Raw genomic sequence first — 21,002 nt, forward strand, 5'->3', positions numbered from 1 at the left:
TCAAGCAGATGGACTGCCTCCCTAAGCCTAAACCCCAGCACTGCAGCATCTGCCCACACACCCGTCCCTGTCCCAAAGTCCTTCCCCCAGATCCCCTAGTCAGGATTCACTATTTTTAGGAAAAGACAGTGACCTCCATGCAGATTCCTAAAAGGAAGCTGTATGTGACTCAGCAAAGAATTTGTGGGTACAGGGCCCTGTTACACTCAGCTAGGCCCATGCATACACACAGCTGTGCGGTTAGTCAACCTATCCTTCCTGGAAACGTGCATAAAGCTGAGAAGTCACTAAATGTGTACAGCAGACATACACCTTGCCAGCTGATGCAGAAAAGCCGAAATTACACCCAAACACTAGACCCTGATGGAAAGTATACACAGAAGAGGCAAATGAGGAAGCTCCCAGGTAGTCCTGGAGGTCCATGATTTGATTTCTGGTCTCACCTGGAGAGAAGCCCAGAAATCCTTCCAATTAATGTATCCACTCTCCTCTCTGAGGTCAGGCTGGGTGCCCTGGATCAGCTCACACAATGGACAGACTTCTTTATCCCCAGGTTTCCCTCTGTCCATCAGCACTGATGTGATCTCACGCTTAGGCAAGCACACTTGTGTAATGCACTCACAGACTCTGCACCCACAGATGCTGTGATCTCCTTAGTGCTTAGTGCACAGGGCTGGCTACAGCAGAATATCCAGACACCAGAAATTAATCTGAACCATACTTCTTCCTACCGTCACATCATGACTGCCATAGAAACCAACACCAGGACACCTACTGTCATCTAGATGCACAAACCCTCATCGATCAAGTTTGCCTATCTGTAAAACAGTGCTCACAGTGCACCTGGGGATGGATACAGGACAAGAATCTAGCAACACAAATAAATGTGCTCAGAGCAAGTTTCTAAATTCGAGAAAGTAAAACACTTCCACACATTTGGCTCACACAACACTCTGTGTAATTCCACTGTGTCATATGAACTTTATAAACCCTGAGGAAGGGTCTAATCCATGAAAGAGAGAGAGACAGAGAGACAGAGAGATAGAGAGACAGAGAGACAGAGAGACAGAGAGAGACAGAGAGAGACAGAGAGAGATAGACACAGAAAGAGAGACATATACAGAGAGGCATACACACAGAGAGACAGAGACAGAGAGTCAGAGAGATTCTAGAAAAAACATGTGGGCCCAGGGGCCTGTTAGCTGGTGATATCAAAAAGGAAAGTCCTGAGTCTATAACAGGCAGCTGCTCAGCCTGAGCCCCTCCTGCCATTGATAGCCAAATGGCTGCAGAGGGCTGTTTACTCCAGACCTGTGCTCTCCATAACAAGTAAAGATGGAGAAGAAAGTGAGAAGCAACTTCTATCCAAGTATCCTAGGGACAGTCTGCCTAAAAATCTTCATACTTGTTTTTCTTCCAGGCAGGGACGTCTCCACACACCCCCTGCCTCAGAAGTCAACTGCACCACTGGAAGGCCCACCACCTTCCCAGGGTACCTGAGCCAAGGAAGACCAGGGACTTTTTATTGGACCAACCCAAATCTGTCGGCAGCTCCCCAAGCAAAGAGGGTCATAATGTGTGCTTGTGGGGTTACCTAGTCTCAGGACCCGTTTCATCAGAAATGACATTCCTTCTCTTAACTGCCCATAACTCCTGTAACAAGCAGGAAGCCCACCTAGCTTTACCCCAAACCCCAATTCCAAATAGTCAATATTTCAGGCGAGCTGGGACTTCCGGGTCTCTGAGCAGAGACAGGTTGGGCCACTCATGTGGTATGAGTCAGCTGCCTCCCCTGGGCTCCCTAATCATCACTAAGAAAGACTTTGCTGACAACAGGGTTTGCAGAATCCATGTGTACCTGGGGGTGGAGAAAGCCCCGGGCACAGCAGCAGGAACACCATGAGCCTCAGTGAGGAACAGGTACGCAGCTTCCTGGATGGGAACCCCACGTTTGCCCATCAATACTTTGGGAAGAAGTTGAGCCCTGAAAATGTGGCAGGGGCCTGTGAAGATGGTTGGCTGGCGGACTGTGGCAGCCTGCGAGAGCTGTGCCAGGTGGAAGAGAGTGCAGCACTTTTTGAACTGGTGCAGGACATGCAGGAGAGTGTCAATATGGAACGTGTGGTCTTCAAGATCCTGCGGCGCCTCTGCACCATCCTGCATGCCGACCGCTGCAGCCTCTTTATGTACCGCCAGCGCAATGGCATAGCTGAACTTGCTACGCGGCTCTTCAGCGTGCAGCCTGACAGCCTTCTGGAGGATTGCCTGGTGCCCCCTGACTCTGAGATCGTCTTCCCCCTGGACATTGGGATTGTGGGCCATGTGGCTCAGACCAAGAAGATGATAAACGTGCAGGATGTGGCAGAGGTGGGTGTTCTCCAGCTATGGTGCAGAGGTGTGTTCTGCCTCAGCATCCAGAGATTTCACAAGGACTTCAGGTCCAGAGCCAAGGTCCTTGCAGCTCACCCTTGCCTGTCCTATCTCCTCACCGTGCTTAGCCTCCTGTCTTTTCCTTCCAGGACTAGTTTTTCCAGTTTAAGGTGGGGGGGGGGGGGCTTCAAGAGCGCTTTAAAGTGTCCCTCCTGTTCTCCCCCAAACTGCCTAATTGCCACAGAAACACTATTTAAGAGACTTTCTTGTGGAGGCTTTTCAGAGTCAGCCTCTGGCCTTGCCAAGGTCAGGCCTTCTTTATGCATGATAAGCACTGTGAGGACCCAGGGCAGCTTCAGTGATCATCAGGTGTGAAGAGTCTTCCATGGATAACTATGGTTGTCTGCGTAGAGGTCTGAAGTGATCAGGCCAGGGCTGGTATTGAGGCCAGATGCCCCAAATCCCCAGCCATGGCAGAAGCAGCTTTACCCACAAAGGGAACCACGCTGGTCCTGGAGACAGAGGATCTGGGATCTAGGAGAGGATGGGAATGGAGTTACAAGAGATTCAGGGTCCAGGTTGGGAATGGATTTATTGACACAGACTTCATGGAAGCTGCTGGTTTGTGGCAGGTATAACCAGGACAGAGCTCCTATGGGTGGGAAGCACTGTGGGACACAGTGAGTGAGGTACCCGTAGATATGGGTGTGACAACAGCCAGGGAGGCTCAGAAAGGGGTCAAAAATGTATTCCATGGATTAGGGAGCTCTACAGAGGGTTGGAGGACAGTCTTCCTCTCCTTGCCTGTTCTGTTTCTTTTCCTCTTTCTTCCCCAAGATACCCAGGTTGCCTCAGCACCTGCTACATAGGTCAACAACATGTAGTAGGGGAATCCCAGAATGGGAGAAGGTCCCCTCTTGGACAGATTCCCCAGAGGCAGTGTGCTACCTTCACTCCTGGCCAAGTGGGAAGGTTGGGCAGGAGGGTGCTGCAATCCTCTTATACTTATCTGTTATAAACAGGCCCCTGCCCAGCGACCTGAATAGAATAATCTGCAGGATTATCTTGGCCTTCACTTTGCTTCCTTTTTAAGAAATGGGTCATCCATGAGCCAAATGGAGCATAAATTACCAACAAAGCAAGAAATTTGGTATATAGGGGAGGCTGTGACAGATCATTAATTCTGGGGCGCATGGTCTACCCACCCTTCCTAATTTTTCTCACGCTTCCTCCTGCCTTCTTTCATTCATTCCCACCTTACCCTTTTCTTCCCCCTCCCACCCACCTTCAGGGAATCTTCAAAGCAGTGCCTACACGTAGCCCTGAGCCTGAGGCAGGTTCTCTCCTTTCTATTGCCCTGATCCACACCAAAGTTGCTCTGTGGTGTTGCTCTGCGGTAAGATGAAGTTGCAGAGTTGTCCTTAATTCTATTCCCAGGCCTACCCATGTCCTACAGCCCCTCTCCAAGGTTTATAGTCACTCTGTGGCCTCAAAGATACATCCTTGGTGGCACATCATGTCTACTACTGTTATGATGATTCTGTGACCTGCAGGTTGTGCAGGTTTGTATTGATCCCAGACTGAGGGAAAAGGAGTAACCGTCAAAGTCAGCAAAATCCATATTTCCACCAGTGGCATCAGGACACTCTGCATCGCCAAGGACAGAATACTGGGTTCACATGCAGGTTTGCAGCAGAGAGGCAAACTGAGGCAGTCAGCACAGGGTCTCCCCAACACACTAGGTGCTTTCCTTGCAAATGGTGAGCCACATGGTGGGCCTCTGTGGATTGCAGTGTTGTTCTATAGTGTGGTAGATACAACAACACAGGACTAACACAAAGTTTTAGTTGCACATAGATACTCACAGCACCTGGATACACTGATCTCCAATTTTTGCTGAGAAAATGATGTCTGCTTCACCATGTAGCTGCAGTAGTCACACCAGACTGCTACTAAGCATAAAGAAATCCTAAACAAAAACAGATACTGAACACATTTAAACCATGAACATAGGTACAGGTATACCAGGAGTACAGGAAGACCTTGAGGACCCAAGGATCATGAGCACAGGCAGAACATGAACACAAGTAGGACATGCCCACAGGTAGGACATGATCACAGAACAGAATACAGATACACTCTGCCTAAAGCAAATGTTAGTAAGTATGGGAAAATGGCTCCCCTGAGCCCTGAGTGTCTATGTTCTTGGCATTGAGGACTGCTAACATTTCTGATGCGATGTATGTGTCCGAAACCTCATGCCCCCTTCTAAGCAGAAGCATGCCCCAGGATGTGGCTTTGTGGAGGGAAAGTCTCTTTGAGGCTATGCTCATAGATCCAGCCTGTAGGGAATGTGGTAGTATTGGAATGTGTGGGACATACCTCTGAGCAGAGACCTGAGTCCATGGCCTGAGACTAGCTCTCTCAGGACCCTATAACTTCATATGTGAGTGTCACAGCTTTGCCGGAGGAACAGAGGCTAAAACCTGAATAATAGATATTTCACTAGACCTCAGGGTCATTGTAACCAGTTCAGAACAGAATAAGCCCTCGTATTTCAAAACCATACACCCAAAAGCCCAGAAAACCCGGGAGATAGAAGCTGGGCTCTATGTCTTGCACTCAATATGTCATAATTCAACAAAACGGCATGATCATCTGCCTTGCCTGTCTTCTGGAAAGGTCTGTTAGCATTAAGGAGACCAGAACTGCACACATATCAATCCAAAGTACAAGTGGAGAGAAATTCACCAAAGAATAATGATATTTATTTATTTATCTCAATAGCAGTGAGAATCTCTCTGTTCTGGCAAACTATTAACATATTTAAGGAAGTTGGGGCAAGGGGTAGATTTCAAAGCCAAAAGAAAAAAAAAAAGTAAGTTACTTCCATAAAAAGTTCATTGGTCTTAGGGATCAAAGGCAGGAACTGTCAGCAGCTCACTGGTAGAGGCACCCATGCAGGACAGGTATTCTCTTCAGGGTGTGTTAAATGAATTGTTTTGATTTTAGGGACCATTAGAGATAAACTTTGGGTAGGTGTGGTGGTGCATGTCTTTACTCCCAGAACTGCAGGTGTGGTGGTGCGTGCCTTTAAACCCAGGACTTTGTCTGGTTCCAGGCTAACCAAGGTTATATGGTAATAGCCTGGCTCAAAAAACAAACAAACAAACAAACAAACAAACAAACAAAAACCATAGATTTTGCTACTGAAATTTTTTCATATGTTAGAAAGTATGGCGGAAGAAGTATCTCTGGGGTCTTTGGAAAGTCCTTAAGAAAGTATTTATCAGCTGGATGGTGGTGGCACACATCTTTAATCCCAGCATGCAAGAAGCAAAGACAGGTGATTCTCTATGAGTTTGAGGCCAGCCTGGTCTACAGAGCAAGTTTCAGAACAGTCAGGGCAGTTATAAAGAGAACAAAATATTTTTAAAAACTATTTGTCTCAGAGGAGCAAACATGAGTGTGCTCCCCACGCCCACATCCTTTCATTACATCCTAGATCCAATTATTTCTTGGATTTAACAAGAATTATGTCATCCTTTAATCATTAATTTTTATATTTTTCCCTCTGATCAAGAACATTCTTCAAATCATTGCTGACCAAATAACATTGTATCCTTTGATGCTGAGAGGGGCCTGTACTGATTGGCTGCATGTGTGGGTGAGTCGGTTGGCTGTTGAGAGAAGAGTTTAATAGCTAGACATCAGTGCCAAGGCCATTTCAGTCCTATTTAACCAACAGAAAGCAGAAACACAGAGGGTGAAGCTCTCGGGACCGGTGCCCTGCCCTGTCACGAAGCTCCATCCCCCCAGGCGCTGGCTGTTACCACACTGGGTCAACTGTCATTTTGTTAGATGCTAAATTTCTATCCACTCTTGACAGACAGCAGCTACAATTTTAAGATAAGCAATACAAAGTTTGGGGCATTTTTCTTTTATAGTGTTTTAAATTGATTTATTTATATGAGTATGCTATCACTGTCTTCAGACACATCAGAAGAGGGCATCGGAACCCATTTCAGATGGTTGTGAGCCACCATGTGGTTGCTGGGAATTGAACTCAGGACCTCTGGAAGAGCAGTTGGTGCTAACTGCTGAGCCATCTCTCCAGCCCCGTACAAAGTATTGTTAACAATAATATGACAACTTCCGTTTCATGTTTTTTTTTAATGGAGAAAGTCTATTATTTTACTTTTAATAAAATACGGTAAAACAAATATGAATAGGAAAAAACAACGAAAGAAGAAAAAGAGCCAAAAACATAAGGAATATATGTAGATGCAGAGACACATGTGTTTGCACACACAGGAATTCCATAAAAACACAAAACTGTAAGTCCTAATATATATGTAAAGGACCTGCAAGGTTAAAAAAATATATATCCTGGCTTAACCTTATGAAACAAAGAACCTCCACACTTGATCTTAGCCAAAAGGCTGAGAAGCAATAACAAAGAACCTCCAAAGAAGCTGTTGAGTTCATTTTCTGTTGGCCATCTACTGCTGGGCGTGGGGCCTACCCTCAAGGATAGTCTGTTTCCTCAGTGAGACTTCCTTGGAGAAAACTAAAAATAACCTTCATTTGCAAGTGGCTATCAGTTGGAGATAGCTTCTGGGTTAGGAATGAAGGCATGTGTCCTCTTCTCCTTTTAGTTCAAGGACCCCACTCAGGAAGAGATCCACACAGGCACTGTGTGTGCTGACACAGTCTTTGTGAGTTCATATGTGTGCCAGCCTTGTTATGTCTAGAAGGCCTTAATTCCTTGGTGCTCACCATCCTTTCTGGGTCTTACACTCTTTCTACCCCATCTTCCACAGAGTTTCCTGAGCTCTGAGGGGAGGGATTTGATGAAACATCCCTTTAGAGCTGAGTGTTCCAATCTCCCTCTCCCCTCCCCCTCCCCCTCCCCCTCTCCCTCTCCCTCTTCCCCTCCCTATCCCTCTCCCCCTCCCTCTTCCTCGCCCCCTCCTTCTCCCCCTCTCCACCTCCCCCTCTCCCTCTCTCCCTCCTTCTCCCCCTCTCTCCCCCCTCTCCCTCTCCCCCTTCTCCTCCCCCTGCACACTGTCTATGGGTCTCTGTATTTATTCCCATCTGCTACAGGATGAGGCTTCTCTCATAACTGCTGAGCAGGTCTATGAGTGAAGCAAAATGTTGTTTGGCATCTATTACACAAACCTAAGCTCAAAGGGTAACCAATGAAACAAATCAGATGACCACAGAGGAGTTTGTGGGACTTACTATGGTAACTGAGCCTTTCCCTTGTTTTGTGGGGCTGGTTTTGTTTTGTTTTGTTTTGTTTTGTTTTGTTTTGTTTTGTTTTGTTTTGTTTTGTTTTGTTTTGTTTTGTTTTTCAAGACAAGATTTTTCTGTGTAGCCCTGGCTGTCCTGGAACTCACTTTGTAGACCAGGCTAGCCTTGAACTCAGAAATCCACCTGCCCCTGCCTCCTGACTGCTGGTATTAAAGGTGTGTGCCACCACGCCTGGCTTGTATGTATATCTTAACAATATCATCATCCTTCTCACAAAGAAAAGTAAGGGTCAGAGTCTTATGATATGGTCTTATTCTGACTGTAGTTTTTTCATACTCTTTTGCCATTTCTGCTTTACCTGTGACATCAGACCATTTTCAAGACTCTATATTTGAAATTTGCATCAAGCGGTACTGCTCTAGCTCTGTAGATCTTTAGAAAAGAGTAATTGTTGACCTCAAGAATTGAAAGCAAGAAAATTAAAAGGTAGTGAGCAGTTATAGTATAATAACAGATATTTTTTCTTTAGAAGTAATTCTTTTAGCTACACTGATTTTTTTTTCCAAAAAGATTTGTTAGGTAAGTTTCATTTTATCAAATTTGACTTATACAAATACAATTAGAGAAATGATTTCTCATATAAATAATCTCAGACATACGAACCTTGAAGCAAGAAAGCCAAGAGGCAGTAATCCCCAATCCCCTGGTCCCCAGACCTACTATTATAACTTGATAATTGGAAAAGTAGGGCACTCAAAGCCAGAATTCTGTGCACAGTTTAAAATGTGTTTTTCAGTTTCAAGACAACTTCTATGAGAACACATTTTGCTGACTCTATGCAAAGCAATCACAGGATCAGAAAAAAATAGAAAAACCACAGGTCCTCCTTCAACTTTGGAGGACCCAAATAAGGGAAAAGGAAACACTGCCAGCATTGCTTATAAAAATGGGTTCTGTTACATTTCTACAAGCTGTATAGAGCTTAAGAAAGTTTTCTTAGATCTAGGAAAGAATCTAAGAGCCAACAATGTTTCAAATAAGACAAAAAAAAATATCCACCGGAAGTGTTGGCGCTTGCCTTTAGTCCCAGCACTTAGGAGGCAGAGAGAGTTAGATCTCTGAGCTTGAGGCCAGCTTGGTCTACGAAGTGAGTTCCAGGACAGACAGCCCTATGAAGATCGAGAGAGACCCTGTCTCAAAACAACAAACCTTGTTAAAAGCTGTTTTAGATGTTTTCTATGTAATAGAAACACACACACACACACACACACACACACACACACAGAGAGAGAGAGAAATTGTCTTCACAAAATATAAGACCCATGTTTCCTAGAGAAGTTATGAAAAGAAAGAAGGATGCTACATTTGTTGCATTTTAAAGGGAAGCAATTGAGAACAGCTTGGAAGATCCCCGGTGGACCAGTGTGGAAGCCATCAGATGCTGGAGGAGTATATACAAACTACATCTGTGCAACATGTGTGTACATCATGCTACCAAGGATGCAAACCATGATTAGTTGCCTCGAACAGGGGCATGGTGGAACTGTCTTGTTATACAGGGCTCAAACATATTAGGGAAGCCCCAAAGAAAACCTTTCATTCTGGACCTTTTTTTTTTTTTTTTTTTTTTTTTTGGGTTTTCCAGAAAGGGTCTCTCTGTGTAGCCCTGGCTGTCCTCCTGGAACTCACTCTGTAGACCAGGCTGGCCTCGAACTCAGAAATTCACCTGCCTCTGCCTCCCAAGTGCTGGGATTAAAGGCATGCGCCACCACCACCCGGCTTTCATTCTGGACCCTTAAAACAAACAATTTTAGCACCCCGCTACAATAGCAGTCAGAATTGGGGTGGTGGTGGGGATCATCAGAGCTGAAAGGGAAGTGGAGTCAGTCACCGTGTTAGTTAGGAACTTAAACAGAAACTTCAGGGCAGGGAAAGCTGCAAGTAGAAAATGGCTGAAATTTTAAGCAACGATTCAGAGCTGAGAACAGTAACCCCTTGAAAATTTGTACCAATCAGATCAATAGTTCTAGAAATTTGTTTGTTTTAACACAGTAGGTTAGACTCTGGTTTTATGTTTGCATAACAATGATGTATTTTAGGGAAATCAATCAATGTTTTAATGACAGCCCACCTGTTGACACAAAGTTCATTTGTAAGATTAGTCCATCAAAAGCCTACGGACTACTTTAACTCTTAGCCCTCCTACAAAATTCTTTCTCATACAAAAAGCTCTTTCTTTTGGTATCCTTTGCAGATAAAACTATGTATAACTAAGATACTTTACTCTTACTTTAATTTCTACTGAACTAAAGAGAAACCTATGAAATAAAATATTTCAGCTGTCTACCATGTACTCATACTTTATGAGTCTTATAAAACCATTTATTGTGTATGTGCATCTGCATGCACGCAGGCGCGAGCACACACACACACACACACACACACACACACACACATGATGCAGGAGTGCATGTCCACAAATGGTGAAGACCAGTGAACAACTTGTAGGCATCAGTGTCTCCTTCCACCACGTGGGTTCCAAGGATCAAATTCAGGCGGTCAGGCTTGTTAGCAAACACCTTTACCCACTGAACCATCTCACCAGCTAAGGAAATTAAATTTTAGAGTATCCAGAAACATGTTTCCTCATAGAGCAATTGATGTATCTGGTGTTTTAAGTTATTCAAAAGTAACTTGGACATCACATGAGTGTCAGTTAATTCCAGGTAGCATAATGTAATTCTGGAATTACATTGAAAGTTCGAATTAATTATTTATTTACTTTTACCTAATTTATTTATTTTTAGCTCTTAAATCTAAATTGCTTATGACAACTGATATATCAGTCCTAGTGTAAGGCTCATCTTTTGTTGGTGTTTTGCTGGTTTCCAATACATCCCAACTGCAGTTTCTCCTCCCTCCACTTCTCCAGTCCTCTCCCTTCTCCCCTCCTCCCCAGATCCACTCTGTTTCTGAGGCCCAACCTTTATCTTCCTGTTAAAGAAATGCCCTATGAATGTGTTATGTGTTGATACTCAAGTGCAGTGGGCATATTTGTATATCATGTTCACATACTCTTGGGTCACAATTCCATAACTTATGATCTTAATCATGTAACAGAGAAAAAGTCAGATCTGTATTATACTTAATGTTGACAACAAAAGATATGTTAGCTTTAATTAGGCCAATGATATTATATTACCCTCATTTATCAAAGATCTACGCGCACAGATACCTTTACAGTTTAAGGTTTCCTTCTGTGTCAAACTTAGATAAAGTAGTAAACCCAGGTGAAAATGTGCAGACCACTCTGAAGACTTCAATTATGTTTCACCAACAGGTTTTAAATCAGCCTATTTATCAAAGATTTATTTAAATCATGTGAATGAAAAAGCTTCTGGATTAACATATTTTTAGCAAGCTTAAGTGTACTCAATTTATGAGGATTCATTTATCTCTAAGCCAATTAAAAATTCAGCTCTTAAAATCCAAGGTAGAAAAATCCCAGGTTCACAACACAGACACAGACACAGACACACAGACACACAGACACACAGACACACAGACACACACACACACACACACACACACACACAGACACACACATACACACAGACAGACACAACACACACACACACACACACAGAGAGAGAGAGAGAGAGAGAGAGAGAGAGAGAGAGAGACTACATAATCAGAGAGAGAAATAAAATTCAAAGTCTTCCTTTAATTGGGCTGGGTTGGGTGCTGGGGGTAATGTTCAATGAGACAACATAACACTGTGCCCTCTGATCATATTTTTTATCTGTAAATCTTGGTGCTAGTGGGTTACCTACAGTTTGGGTCCTGATTAGATGAAGTTAAGCTTAAGCTATAAGAGATCAAGAGAAAATTGGGCACAGAGTCTGTGAGGAGTCCTCACTCAGAAATGACAGCCCCAGAAGTAGGATTGGTGAACTGGAATTGATGATATCACTGTTTGATGCTGGGCATGGTGGCACACAGCTTTAATCCCAGTCCTTAGGAGGCAGAGGCATACAGATTTCTGGAAGTTAAAGGTTAGTCTGTTCTACATCATCTGTTTCAGATCCCTAACACCCATGACCTCCACAGCAAACAAATAGAAGCTTCTTGGGAGGCTGGGTGAGTAAATGACTATAGGTAAACGGGTGAGGGGTGATACAAAGGTGAGTGGATGGATGGGTAGATAGGTGAGTCAGTGAGTGGACAAGTGCTACTGAGCAGTACCGGTACCTGCATGACCAGGGAGAAGCAACAACATAACTTTATAGCCAGAACAACAGGGTACAAGGCTCTGAAAGGCTCAAAGAATGATGAGGCTAAGCCATGGCACAATAAAAACCTCAGAACAGAAATCAGACCAAAGCTTATGATCTCCAGAGATTTCTGCCCCTATCTTTACCAAAGACATGAGAGCCCCTAGTTCTGTGCACATGGTCTCTCATCCCTACTCCTATTTGTCATCTCCTAAATGTCACAGAAGGCTTGACCCAGGACACTATATATCCCTGGTCCCTTCCCTACAGTAGCTTCTCACTGGGGGATGGGGATGGGGTTCAGTCAGTCATGGAACCAGACAAGGACTCCATCCTGAGTACAAGACATGGTAAGATTAAATGTAGCTGGACAAGGACTGGGGAGATAGCTCAGCAGTTAAGAGCACTGGCTACTCTTCGAGAGGTCCTGAGTTCAGTTCCAAGCAAACATGGTGGCTTCTTACCATCTGTAATGGGATCTGATGCTCTCTTCTGGTGTGTCTGAAGAGGATGAAAGCATATTCATATTCATATTCATAAAATAAATAAATAAATCTTTGGGCTGGAGAGATGGCTCACTGACTGTTCTTCCAGAGGACCTGAGTTCAATTCCCAGAAACCACATGGGAGCTAACAACCATCTGTGATGAGATCTAATACCCTCTTCTGGTGTGTCTGAAGACAGCTACAGTGTACTCACATGCATAAAATAAATACATCTTTTAAAAAAAATGTACCCGGGCGGTGGTGGCACATGCCTTTAATCCCAGCACTTGGGAGGCAGAGTCAGGTGGATTTCTGAGTTCGAGGCCAGCCTGGTCTACAAAGTGAGTTCCAGGACAGCCAAAGCTACATAGAGAAACCCTGTCTCGAAAAACAAAAACAAAAAAAATGTAGCTGAACATGATGGGGGTGTGCCCCGAAAAATGGGAGAGTAAAGGCAAGGGCTGGCATTGTGGCTCAGTGATAAAGCACTTATCTGATGTGCAAAAGGCCTTGGGATTCTGTCCCAAGCACAGCAAGAGTGCAGAGAGGTTTGCTGTTCACGACAGACAAGGGGAACATGGGGATTACTACTAAAACAGTGTCTCTGAAATGAGGAGCTTTGTGATTGATGTCATGTATATTTCTCCTGGAAAGATTAGATTGCCTGGAGATGCAGCACATCCCTGAGTAGATGTAGCTCAAGATCATGCCTCCTCATACACTGGATATTCAGGAAGGGTGGATGGGAATGGTTCTGGGGTGGAGAATATAGCATTATAACAGAGTGATAATGAATGATAACATTCACTTTAGGTTGTCCAGGAAGGGGCTGGAAGGTTTGATTGTTTTAACCTGGTTCTGTGTGTCCTTCTCTAGAGGACTTCATCTGAAACAGTTCTAGAGGAAGGCAAAGGCACTCCTCTGGACAGCAATAAACAAAGCTGATTCACCCTATAAATTTCTCCCAGCTACTAAAGGAAGCTAGGATGTCTGGGCCACGGGCTCACGAGACCCAGGGATGTTTGAGGTAGAGGAGGGATGCATATGGTTAAGGGTCAGCAGAATAGAAAGGGTCTTGGCCTAGACAATGGGCATAGAGAAGTGGACCTTGCAGAAGTCTTCTTGGCAAGAACTGTCTCAGAAGCCCACTGTATTTGTGATACATATGCATCTAATAACTTGGCAGTGAAGAGTTAAATTCAGAGTCTCTAGGGCCTGAGTACCTGCCACCTTTGCTCACTTTTGAGGCTGTCAGATATTCTAAGCAGGAAACTATGGAAGCAAAGAAGCCCTGGGAAGACAGTGGAATGGACAAGAAAGGCAGGAGGAAGCCTCCAGAAGCTCCTGAAGCCACAGGATGACAAAGAGGAAGTCTGGGAGCTGCAGGGCTACATGTCAATCCTCAATGTGGAATGCACATTTACATCACATACATAGAAAGGATTCGCCTCTAGACGTCTAGAAGTGAGGCCAAAGGCTGAAGGAACACCATCTACATGGGGGACTTGTAGGACCAGGCTGAGGTTGAAGAGCTACTGAGGGCATTTAAAAGCCCAACCAAAGACATGGCATCCTTGAGAGCATTTTATTTTTTTTTATTTATATTTTTTTAAGATTTACTTATTATATGTAAGCACACTGTAGCTGTCTTCAGACACACCAGAAGAGGGCGTCAGATCTCATTACAGATGGTTGTAAGCCAACATGTGGTTGCTGGGATTTGAACTCTGGACCTTCGGAAGAACACTCGGGTGCTCTTACCCACTGAGCCATCTCACCAGTTCATTGAGAGCATTTTAAAACCATAGCTTTGATCATAGTTAATTCCCAGCAGGGGAAAGAAATATGGAAAGAGAGCAACAAATAGGTGAGTTTCCTGAGTGGAAAGCAGGCCAAGAGAAAGAGATAGGGAGGTCCCAGGCTGTTCTACAGTTTTATTTACAAAATGAGATTTAGACAATTATAGATAGAAATGGGCAATAAAGTGAGGTGTCAAGTGTGGGTTGAAATGTGGTAGAAATCAAGCTAGTAAGGAAAGCAAAATGAGACTTGTGTGCCGTGCACATTCTCTGAAGGCCACATCTGTAGATTTGTGGGCTTCATCTGAGAATCAAATGTACTTCATCTAAGAGTAGACGTTCTTGACCTTCCAAATGCTGCAACCCTTTAATACAGTTCTTCATGTTGTGGTGAACTTTGGGAAGCCACATGTGCCGTTGCAGAGTGGCGCTGGCTACCATTGGCCACTGCCCATGATTATGGGTAAACAACCAATGTGTGCATGTGCATAAGAGGTTTTTGCCGAGTCACTGCCTGGCCCGACGCATATTAATGAGGTACTGGTAGCATAACCAATCAGGTATGGACACGTCACTCCTAGGCCTATATAAGCAGCACCATTTCTGGGCTCAGGGTCTTTTGCCTATGCAATCAATGCTCTCCCAATAAACGTGTGCAAAGGGATCCTATTGTGGCATCGTTCTTGCTGGCGAGACGGGCGCTCACAGTGAACCCAACCATAAGATTATGTTTGTTGCTCTTTCGTAACTGTAATTTTGCTACTGTTATAAATTGTAATGTAAATATCTGATATTCAGAATATCTCATATGTGACCTCTGTGAAAAGGTCATTCAACTCCCAAAGGGTTCATGACCCACAGGTTGAGAACTACTGACCTAAGAGTCAGCTATATGAACCTATGTGATCCATTTGAGGATCAAATTGTGTATCTGTATGCATCAAATGAGAGTAAGTGTAAAGATCTATGCATATCATCTGAAGGCAATTTCCTGCTCTGTGCAGGAACACTTCGGTATGCCTTTGTATAGTGCTTCAAGACTGCTCTAGAAGCAACCTGCCCATCAGGATTACCCTCTAGCACTAATAGTCAGAAGATAGGTGCAAATCACCAGGTATACAAGAGCCACAGTGGCAAACCATGGGGAGCTACCAGAGACAAAGACATCCAGGTAAATCCCTTCCTTGGGAGGATGTACCACATGACCAAAGCCTCGTACCCATGATTTAGCCAAAAAAAAAAAAAATTGGTGATCTTCCGTGACAAGATATTAATATTTATCCCAGTAATGTTATCTCTGTCAGGTTTTGCTGCTCATCTTCGTTCTCTGCTATCATTCATAGGTTAATTTATCTCCAGCTTAGCACCACATGGCAGTCAGGTGGTGGCTGCTTCTCCAAGAACCAGGAGAGAGGGAAGGGGAAGAGTTGATTTTAGTCACCTCCATCCCTCTGGGGAGATATCCCAATCATCCTAGTAGGCTCCTATAGCTAAAACTGTGGCCTTGCTAACCTGCTACCAAGGAGACAGAATGCCAGCAGGAAAATTTTCAAGTTGCTCCTAGAGCTGAGCTATGGAGAATTATGACAAACCACGGGGCTGCAAGATGCATGGTCTTCAGTACATATAAGAAAATCTCTTCTAACAGTGGGACATGTCGAAGGTACTGATAGTCCTCCTCCATCCACTGAACAGGAGTGGGAAGGACATAGAACTGCTCCAACTTTCTGAGACAGGCCCTGAAGAGAGGCCAAAGTCACAGCCTTTCACCTCAGTCACTATGCCAGGGTGCTTTAGTCTCATGGAAATAAAAGAATGACCAGAAAGCAAAGAGTAAGGCAGGGTCATGTCTGTTAGGAGCTATCCGACTCTAACTTAGTATCCTGAACCTAGCTCGAATAACCTGTTCCTTTCAGAGGTGGAACTAACTTCAGAAGCAGGATTCCTTTTATATCTTGGGGTTGTAGATGTGGGAGTCCTTTATGAGCCCTCCTTGAATCCTCCCTGAGATCAGAGATGGGCAAACTCACCATGTCACAAAGTCTTATGGTGGAGCAGAGTTCAAGTGTAGGGTTGGTGGATAGATCCCAAGAAATAGGAAACTCTCAACTTCAGCTCCCCAGCCAATTTGTCTTGGTAATAGTGTCTCATAACAAGCTACCAAACACAACAGAGTCCATCCTTCATGCAGTCATAGTTATCCAGGAAGAGTGTGCAGCAGGTTTGGAGGCACTGGAAGAAGGAGATAGTCACCTGGGCTAGAAGTTCTGAGGGTAGGGGCAGTGGGGCAGATTTGAGCATACAGGAGGCCAACTTTGCCCAAAAGAAGACAGGTGCTCTAGAACTTTGTAGGGGCTATTTGGAAAACTTGGAAGATTTCTTAGGAATCAGAGGTTAGGTGAGCTTAGTAGAACCCCAGGAACAGGGTGAACTCTCTCTCTCTGCCCAGAGACAGTGTCCTGAATTCAGAGGTAGGGCTACTTGGCATCACAGCACTAGTCTAAATGATAGCCACCTAGGCATAGCCCCTCTATAAAAAACCTGGAAGCACCAGACTGCCAACCATAGCAATAACCTCTCTCTTCCCACCACAGTGTCCCCACTTCAGCTCATTCGCCGATGAGCTCACCGACTATGTGACAAAGAACATTTTGTCCACACCAATCATGAATGGCAAAGATGTCGTGGCTGTGATCATGGCAGTGAATAAACTGGATGGCCCATGCTTCACGAGTGAAGATGAAGATGTGAGTGTCCAGGAGTTGTTAAACACTCAGCTCTCCCCATGGGTTTGCCCATGTGTGTGTCTGCGTTTGTCCCAGCATGCCTTTGCTCATCTGAATGCCGTTATCTCTCTTTCATGTGGTTAAGTGGGCCATGCCCCTTGACAAGTCTAGGTCTGAGTTGTGTCCCTCTGTTAATCTGAATGTGTGAGCTGTGCTTATCCAGAGGCGTGAGTCACACTCTCACAGAGATTCTTCAAATCTCTCTGTGTCTCTATTTATCTCTGTGTGTGAGCTATGCCCCAGCTGTTCATCTGTGTGTATGTAAGTCATGTCCCTTTGTGTGTGATCCATGTCCTTGCCCCACAGGACTGAACCTTTGTGTGCAAGTCCACACCCATGAGTACTAAGTATAGTCTACCAGTATTCTTGCGTGTGTGTGATACTTCCTCCAGACCTTTGGAGTATGCATCTCTTCTGTACATGTGTCCTTAAACATCTGGATTTCTGGTATGCCTCCCTTCTATGCATGTGTCCTTGAACATCTGGATTTCTGGTATGCTTTTTTCTATACATATGTCCTTGAACATCTGGATTTCTGACTCATGCTCTTATAATTGCTGTTTCAGGTTTTCACGAAGTACCTGAATTTTGCTACATTAAACCTGAAGATCTATCACCTAAGCTACCTCCACAACTGTGAGACACGCAGAGGCCAGGTACCTGTATGCCGTGGCTGATCCTTTCCCAGCTTTCTACATTCATAGGCTGTTTTGTCTTCATGAATGGCCAGACACTGTGATATCTAGTCAAAGCATGACTCTAGCCTAAGAGAACCTGATGTTTCCATCCATTTCATAGGTACAAAACTGAGTAGGAGCAGGGGTACTGTACTCACCTAGGCAGGCAGGTTGTGAGCACATCTTGATAGTTTATGTCCATGTGGTAATGGTCACTTGCCAAGAGATCTCTGTACAGATACTTCAAGTTCAAGGCAGAACCTGCCTCCATTGATCAACCGAATTATGGTCTATATAGCAATGGGAGTGCAGGACAAATACCAAGTTCAGTTACAACTTGGCCCTGCATAAAGTACCCAGGCATGACATTGAGGGGAGGGAGGAAGAGTGAAGCTGAGAGAGATGAGTGAGGTAGGGAAGCAAGATCTGAGAGAGGAGGACCACAAACAGGTGCTTCAGTCAGGCAGGAGCCATAGAATAGAGAGTCCGGACTAGTTAGGGCTGTCAAAGGACTGTGGAGATGGCAAGACCAGTAAGGTAGGCTGACTAGGAGTCAGGACTGCAGGCAAGAAGCTCAGACCATTCTGAGAGAGGGGCACATGGGCTGAGAGAGGGGAAATGATGACAGGCTGATTGGAGAGGAGAGAGAGGGAACAATGGCTTGTCGAAGGGGGTCACAGAGGTAAGTGGTCATTTGTAGTTCTCAATCTTCATTGTACTGTCAGAAGAAAAAGTAGAGAAAGGAGCTTTAGGGATCTCTAGCCCTCCACCAAACCCACTACATGCCCCATAGCCCATAACAGACATACACACGCACACACACACACACACACACACACACACACACACACACACTCACACACTCACACACATACATATACATACACCAGAAATAAGCCACCCACAATTCACCCCAACACACACAGCACAGAACCACACCCCATGCAATACACTTATTGTCTGTTCCACACCATCAAAACGCCACACATAACCTCACCATCTTCATTTCAGATGCAAATTACACATATACATCATACATATTCACCCCTGCACTGCTCCCACACAGCTGCAGAGGCCAGCTCTCTCTTGTTCTCCAGCCTCTGTCTTCCCATCTTCCATCCTAATGTCTTAGTCAGTTCTCTTGCTGTGAAGAGATACTATGACCATGGCAACTCTTAGAAAAGAAAGCACTGAGTGGGGCTTGCTTACCATTTCAGAGGTTTAGTCCACTACCATCGTGGCAGGTAGGATGGTGGCACACAGGCAGACATGGGGCTGGACAAGTAGCTGAGGATTTCACATCTGGATCCTCAGGCATCAGGAGAAGAGAGCCATACTGGGCCTGGCTGTGATACACTTCTTCCTTCCCAAGTAGTGCCACTTCCTGATGACTAAGCATTCAAATATGTGACCCTATGGGGGCCAACTCTTACTCAAACCGCAACACCAGGTTGTGCCCAAGTGTTCTGCACTGCCCACTTCCTGCCTGCCATCAGTTATTCTCTTGATAGAAGTGGAAGCTGTCCTATCTGCTCTCCTACATACATAGGTCTATCTTCAGTTAAAGAAAGCCACTGCTCTCCCTGCCCTTCCTCCACCCTCCTGAGTGGTTTCTGGAACCTCAGAATTAACCCATTCCCCCCATGATGTGGTTATTTGTGTCTATTTGAAATTGAGTAATGCTAATTCATAGCAGCGGTTGCTCCAGCAGAACCCACAGTTGCTTATTCTGGACATTCCATCCAATTTTTGCATGTTACTGTTTCCTGTTGTTTTTGCTTTCCGTTTGTTATTTGTGGAGGTGGGCACACTCCATGGCCTGAGTACAGAGATCAGAGAACTACTTAACGAGGTTTTTTTTTTTCTCTTCCCATCATGTGAGTTCAGCAGATCAAACTCAGGTCACATGTAAGTGACTAGTATCCCTACCCACTGAGTCATCTTACTAGCCCCATGATATAACGTTATAGTCTCTTTTCTGACCGTTTTAGATTTACAAAGTTGAGCCAAATTTGTATAGCCCTCACCAGCAAGGAGTTTCTCCATTTTGACATCTTTCATTGCTGCCACAACTAATGAACCAGCACCAACTAACAACATCATTAAAGACTACACTTGATTGAGATTTCCTTAGTTTTTTTTTCTTTTTCCTTCTGTCCCAGAATGCCATCCCAAATCCCACAGTTGTCATATCTCCTCAGACCCCTCTTGTCTGAGCAAGTTTGTCCTGTCAGCTTGTTTCCTGTGACTTGAAGAGAAACCTGGCTAGCAGGGTTCATGTTTTTTGAATTGTTCTGATGTCATTCTTGTGATCAGACTTGGGTCACTGGGTTTTAGAGTCTTAAAGTCTTTCCATTGCATCACAGTGGGGTGCCACCATAGGGCTCTCCAGAAACCAGGAAACAGTTTACATCCCACAGTAAAGTCACCTGACCTTCTGTCCTTTCCTTGCTGAAGGAAGTCATTGCGCATACCATGCAAAGGAATGGGAGGTACTCTCCTCCTTTGGAGTGGAACATCTATAAAATTTGTACTCATTTATTAATTTGCTTAATAATTGATTCATGTCTAGATTCATGGGTATTTGTTTACTGCTTTAGGTGGCAATCCAGTATTCACTACATTCCACAAACTGTTTTAGCCCTGACCCTTCAGCTGGCTCCAGTGTCTTTTAACACATTTCATCACTGTAGGAGTCTCAGGCTTCTCCAGGATGCTTCTTGCCCTAGTCCTAGATCCCATCATTTCTCCAAGAAGCCCCGATCCATGTACTAGAACTCTCTATTGAAAGCTAAGATCTGAGTATTGTTATAGTCTTTGTTGCTCCAATCTCCTCTTACCCAGCAAAGGAAGATCACATGTGCTAACGTGTGTGCATGCACAGTAGGTATATCACATATAACACCATACTGGTATAAAATTAAACATAACTTCTGGTTGATGTCCCTAGCCCTGTTCTATTGCCACGAAGATCCTTTTTGGTATGTACCCTCAACAGAGAGACTCCTGGCTCTTCTCATCTACCACCCACTTGCTAAATGTGAGAATTTTTTATCAGGGATTCTAATCTTCACTCCCTTGAAAAAAATCAGAGCACAGAGATTATGCCACCCCCTTTGCCAGCTGACCTAAAAATAAATCAGCACTTTCTCCATGCCCCAAAGGTGCATAGTACAGTTAGATGCTCTTGGTCTACATTCTTTTGTGTTTAGTTTTAAGGATGGATGTGTGTGTGTGTGTGTGTGTGTGTGTGTGTGTGTGTGTGTGTATGATGTATATGTATATGGTGTATATGTATATGGTGTATATGTATATGTATATGATGTATATGTATACATATATATATATATATGG

General features: G+C 44.4%; 1 protein-coding gene, 1 long non-coding RNA gene and 1 pseudogene across 2 annotated transcripts in view; 1 reads left to right on the forward strand and 2 right to left on the reverse strand.

Annotated features, from left to right (window-relative positions):
* The first annotated feature begins 1,832 nt into the window (after window positions 1–1,832).
* Window positions 1,833–21,002, forward strand: part of Pde6b (phosphodiesterase 6B, cGMP, rod receptor, beta polypeptide) — a 43,371-nt gene continuing 24,201 nt past the window's right edge. The window contains exons 1-3 of the mRNA NM_008806.2: window positions 1,833–2,367; window positions 16,780–16,932; window positions 17,538–17,627. Coding sequence (NP_032832.2) covers window positions 1,900–2,367; window positions 16,780–16,932; window positions 17,538–17,627 — 711 coding nt within the window. The 5' untranslated portion in view covers window positions 1,833–1,899. The remainder of the gene's footprint in view (window positions 2,368–16,779; window positions 16,933–17,537; window positions 17,628–21,002) is intronic.
* Gm52851 lies at window positions 6,703–6,824 on the reverse strand (annotated as a pseudogene).
* Window positions 15,494–19,034, reverse strand: Gm34254. Its single transcript, XR_389502.2, has 3 exons — window positions 18,858–19,034; window positions 17,807–18,366; window positions 15,494–16,417 (listed from the first exon to the last, which is right to left on the reverse strand). It is a non-coding gene; the product is annotated as a predicted gene, 34254 (long non-coding RNA).

This window comes from Mus musculus, chromosome 5 (genome assembly GCF_000001635.26).
Source record: "Mus musculus strain C57BL/6J chromosome 5, GRCm38.p6 C57BL/6J".
In the NCBI taxonomy this organism is placed as follows: domain Eukaryota; kingdom Metazoa; phylum Chordata; class Mammalia; order Rodentia; family Muridae; genus Mus; species Mus musculus.